General features: G+C 40.5%; 1 protein-coding gene across 1 annotated transcript; it reads right to left on the bottom strand.

Moving 5' to 3' along the window:
- Nucleotides 1-485: 485 nt before the first annotated feature.
- On the bottom strand, nucleotides 486-3,300 carry LOC105114375 (uncharacterized). Its single transcript, XM_011010899.1, has 4 exons — nucleotides 2,715-3,300; nucleotides 1,702-2,340; nucleotides 1,473-1,549; nucleotides 486-1,244 (listed from the first exon to the last, which is right to left on the bottom strand). Exons 1-4 carry the CDS (start codon nucleotides 2,902-2,904, stop codon nucleotides 750-752), a joined length of 1,401 nt encoding a protein of 466 aa, XP_011009201.1. The 5' UTR covers nucleotides 2,905-3,300; the 3' UTR covers nucleotides 486-749.
- Between the last annotated feature and the right edge of the window lie 1,903 nt (nucleotides 3,301-5,203).

Here is a 5,203-nt window from a genome sequence, read left to right as displayed (position 1 = left end):
GAAGATGAAGAAAGTTTAGAAATGCCAAAATAAGAACAAGTAGTTTCTGAAAGAAGTTGGAGTCTAGCTCTGCCATTTTCGACAATCTGACCTGTCTGGTGTTCTGAAATAAACCAGTGTTCTGTTCACCCATGATATTATTCGAAACGTCCAGGATAATATCAAGTAAAATTAAACAACTCAGAGTTGCTTTGTTCGGATGGTAAAGACGCTTCTATATATCTCTGAATGGTAAATTAAGAGTCAAGACACTCCCTCCTCTCCCTTTTTAACCTGTTGGTAAAGAGTAAAGACACTCCCTCCTATCACTTTTTATGTTCCCAAGATTTCAAACCATTTTATAAGGAATTCCTGTCACTTTATAAAAGATTTCATACTTGATTTTGATAGATCCTGCATGCCACATGAGATGTTGTGATCACTGTTCATTCACAACTCTCAATTATCAGCTAATCACTAGGAAATGAAAAGCTAAAATAATCCAATCTCCAAAGGTTTTCCTTTCTGATTAATAGGATCATATATATTATTGTTATGATAATATAGAAGGAAAAGCAACAAACACTCTCTTTTCTCATCATGCCCTTTTTTACATTAGCTCTCAAGATATTTGACAAATATGGAATAGAATGAAACATAGCATACTACATGCTACTAAGTAGCATATAGCAAGTTAGATCGACATCATGTGCAAATGAAGCTAAAACCCTAACCCTAACACTATCTCTAACCCTACACACCGGAGAGGTCTAAAACTTGAGAGTGATCTCACTCCCATTGCTCTCTTCACCGTCTTCTCTCAGAGCCGCCAGCCCTCTTCTCTCTCCACCATCATTTTCACCACTCTCGCCCTTCCAGCTGCTGCTTTCTGATTTGCCATCTTCAATGCTCTCAGACCTGTCCCTAGTGCCCCTGACATCCGACTCCGGGGAGCTATGGGCCTGTGAGGTGGGTTTGTACAAATGGAGTTGGTGGTAGAGGGTGTGGTGGTGAAGTGGTGGTGGAGGTGTCGCAGTTGCAGTGTAGAAGTCTTGAGACACTGGTGGTGCAGCGCAGAAGTGAGGTGGCGGTGCATGGGAAGCTTGGTGGGCGCCATAGAGGGTGGGCCCCCCACCATGAGCTGCTGCAGCTGCAGTGGCGTACTCAGGGGGGACCCATATGCCACCCAGGACCACAAGTTGTGGTGGTGGGGCTCCTGCTGCTTGTGAGGTTGGACTGGGTCGCCTTGTATGAAGCCTATATTTCTGTGTCACGAAGTATAAAAGGACAAATGGAATTATATCGTTATCATCCGCAGTGTACTATTAACGCTAATATATTCAAAGTATGCATTGAGTGAAGACTATGTTATGTCAGGTCAAAAGAACTTGTACAAAGCCTCTTTCATGCATGCTGCCAGAGCCTCACAAATCATAAGAGGGAAGACTACCAGAGAGAGAGAGAGAGAGAGAGAGACGAGTACAAATATATACCTGCAGATGGCTTTTAACTTCATCATTGGTCAAACCGTCAACCTTCATGAGTTCCCTCATTTGTTTTGGGGTGGCCACTGTTTTCATGCATCAGTATCAGAAAAGAAATCAGGTAAATACCAGAGACAATAACATGTAACCCACCAATGATATCTACAATTATGACAATGATAAAGATCGGTAACACCATGATGACAAACTTGACTATCACCATTAAGATTTTGATTACCTTGAGAACCACCAAGCATATGAAGAGCATTGACAAATCTGCGGTGTAAGTCAGGCGACCAACATCTCCTTGCTTTTCTATGAGTCTGGGTGGTAGATGTAGTAGAAGCAGAAGCAGCAGTTGCAGTGTTTGTTGCTTGGCCATCAGATGAAGAATTATTACCTGCTCCTTTTGCTTGCTCAATCACAACCCCACCATTGCCAATCTTATTACCAGAACTCTCTCTTTTTGGACAAGAAAATCCATTCTCAGCTTCTGAGCATTTTTTATGATCGAATTCCATGTGTTTATCAGTTGAAGAAAGAGCTAGGGTTGGGCTTGGACACAAGTTTCTTTCTTTTGAGAATGGAAGGAAAGCTCCTCCATTTCTTTGTTTGGTATCTAAGGCCAGCTTGGAACTAACATTGAATCCTATATCAGTTTGTTTTGGGGATGTCAATGTGGTCTGTGGTTTGGCTTCATTGCTGTCTTGGCTCCAAAGTTGTGCTGTTGTCATCCAGTTTGCCTTGTCAGAAATGTTTGTTGTCTTCTCTAGGGTTTCAGATGTTGGTGTTTTGAGAGGAATGAATTCTTCAAGAACTGGTGTGGGCACTTGATTTGCTCTATAGGCTTGTAGCTGCTGCCTTGACGTCTCCACAGCTGAGATGAAAGATGGAAATTAGATATAGTCATTGATGAATTAGAATCTTCTAAACTATGAGGTGTTACATTCTATTAACAAATTAAATATGTCAAAAATATGTTCAAAGGGACGAACTCAAGAAATAAAGTAGCAAACATAGAAAGCTAACTCAAATTTATATAAAATAAAATGGATAAAAAAAGACTTGAATTAAAATGTTTCCATATGATGACATGAATATCTATCCAATTAATCTTCTGTGCACACACACACACACACACACACACACATATAATCTTGAGTCCATAGTTTGAGATCAGTAGTTATAACAAAAGCATCAAAAGCTTTCAAGAAAATAAATCCAGGCGATTTTGTATATATATATATATACCATCGGTTAGAAGTTGCATGCAAAGGGGTAGCTCGCGTTTGAAAACATCTATCTTTAGCCTTTCTTCTTCAAGGAGAGAGAGATACTCTTCAAGCCTTTGGGTCTGGTCATTCTGTTCTCCAAAAGATTTCAATAGCATAGAATAGCTGTGGGGCTTGCAATCCAGGCTGAGTTCTGATGGAGATGCCATAGTTACTAATCTGTCTTTTCTAGCACAGCAAGGAAACTCTCTCTACTCAACAAGCCTTGGGTTGTTGTTAACGTTCATGCTACAAAAGGAATAGCATATGCAGGAACAAACAACTGCAAAAGAGGGCGGGTGTTCGGACTCTTGCTTTCTAGGTTCTGAGTTTTCAAGTGGGTTGGAGAGAGAGAGAGAGAGAGATAAAGGGAGAGTCTGTTGTTTGTGAACACAAGGAGGATCGTCTTCTTTTTAGGGTTGAGTTCTAGAGGGAATAAAGTAGGGTTCGGAGAGAAAAGAAAAAGCTAGCAGGGGGGGCTAAAGAGCAATGGTAACTTCTTGCAAAGAGCAAAGTTAGAAAAAGCTAAAAATACGAGAGAGGTGGCCTGAGGCTTTCTGAAACGGAAGATGGAATCAGGAGTCTGACAGTTGAGGGGTCATGTGATTAGACCCTGGTTTTTGAAACCTTTAATTGGCATATAACTAGCAAGCAGGTCTTTGTACGAATTCAAATCGCCAATATAAAAGATGATTCTTCTTCTTACTGTTATATATCCTCCTTTTTCTTTATCTCTTTCCTTTTCTTTATTTTTTTTCCTTTTTCCATTTTTCTGTTTCGTTTTGAATTTAAGAGACTGTGTGTGAGGACTAAGATTCTCCTACTTTTAAAATCAAAACACCTGATCATCATCAATACTGCTGCTGGGTAGTCTTCAAAAGTTTCCTATGTGAAGTATTCTATCATCTGGTTTAATAAGCTTAATTAATGGGTGGGATTGAAAGCTTTTTGAGATATCTCCCACGTGGCAATCATCTGGTGGCTCGGAACATCCTTCAGTAGGATCCATTCTCAGCTCTTCCAAGTTACTTTCAGTAAATAATGCCAAGTGGGTGTTCCAAATTCCAAAGTCTGCGTAGTAGTAGTGCATGCACAACAAGATCAAAAGGAATGGATGGGATTGATTCGATGGTTAGGATCATCTTGATCATGTCTGGTGAAACCTCCTAAGCACCAAGAAGTTGGTAGATGTCAGCCACGTGTATGGCAAGGAGTACATGACAGCATCCTCACCGAACTGGGTGGTTCTATACATCTTTTTCTTACATTAGGTCGTTTGCTAGCGTGGTTAACCGTGTTAAGAGCTTTGATTTTATGCTTTTTTAGTGCAAGACACCGCACTTACGTACAAACGGGCCTTTTTGGAAGGAGCAAGAGGATATGTTCGAATGGGGTGCTTAATTCTATCTATGGCTAAGCTGATCAATATCGATCCACAGCATGCATGCAGCTTTCCTTTTGGTTTCAAAAGTTGCATAATTGCTCTGAATTTGAGTGCACTCAGCAGAGAAGAAAGAAGAGAACGTGTAATCCAAAATGAAAAATTCATTCAACATAAAAAGGAATATAATATTTTCCTAAGGAAGGAATATCTTAGTTCCAAATTCTACGACTCTAAATTAAGGGAAGGGAACACAACCCACAAAGCTTAAAGGGAAAATCCAACCCAAAAGAATAATAAAGGAGCCCTAAGAGGAGCCGGGAATCTTCTTCACCTGTACCTAACTTTAATGAAGTGGGTAGGAGGCTAAGAAGATTCTCATTAAATATAGAATAGTTTTTGTGGGGTTACCAACAATTCCTTAACACTAGCTGGATCCGGGTTCGAATATTACGAGTCTTGAAAATGTATTTGTTCTATGATTTTCATGACTGTAAATATAGAAAAAACAAAAAACATACTGTTTAAGCTCAATAATCTTTCTTAGTGTGTGTGTGTGTGTGTGTCACAATAATCTTTCTTAGTGTTATATATATATATTGAGGATGGATATTCAATGTAATTAGTGGTAGTGGCATCAATCCAGACTCGTCTGACATGAAGGGTTGCGATTCAGGGGATGGATATTCACTGTAATTAGTGGTAGTGGCATCAATCTAGATTCGTCTGACATGAAGGGTTGCGATTCAGGTTGCCAGGTGACCCGACCCGACCCGACCCGAATATCAGAGCAGAAAGGAAAGGATGGGCATGGAGTCACTAGAAAGAGATGCCTTTTCCATGAAAGATAAAGGTCAAAATAATCTCTCCGCAGCCTCCAGCGGTGTGAGAGAGAACTGCATCGAATTCCCTTAATCGGCAGGGGGAGAGAGAGAAATGATGATGGTTGGTCGCTTTCTAAAACCAGTCGTCTCGTACAAGACTCCAACCCTCGCCTTTTGTGCAGATTTTCTCCCTATCCTCTCTTGCTCTGCAATATGAGATTCTCCTCGGGACACGTGTCGTGATATTCCTCCATATCGTCCTTA

This window comes from Populus euphratica, unplaced genomic scaffold (assembly GCF_000495115.2).
Source record: "Populus euphratica unplaced genomic scaffold, PopEup_1.0 scaffold515.1, whole genome shotgun sequence".
NCBI classification, from domain to species: domain Eukaryota; kingdom Viridiplantae; phylum Streptophyta; class Magnoliopsida; order Malpighiales; family Salicaceae; genus Populus; species Populus euphratica.
This window is presented reverse-complemented; position numbering and strand designations above follow the sequence as displayed.

Bases quoted from the DNA above. Each gene is read 5' to 3' on its own strand.
- LOC105114375 (XM_011010899.1), bottom strand. From the start codon at position 2,904: ATGGCATCTCCATCAGAACTCAGCCTGGATTGCAAGCCCCACAGCTAT. The intron at 2,341-2,714 runs GTATATATATAT...CTTTCATCTCAG, and splicing joins CATGCAACTTCTAACCGATG to CTGTGGAGACGTCAAGGCAG. The intron at 1,550-1,701 runs GTAATCAAAATC...GCATGAAAACAG, and splicing joins TATGCTTGGTGGTTCTCAAG to TGGCCACCCCAAAACAAATG.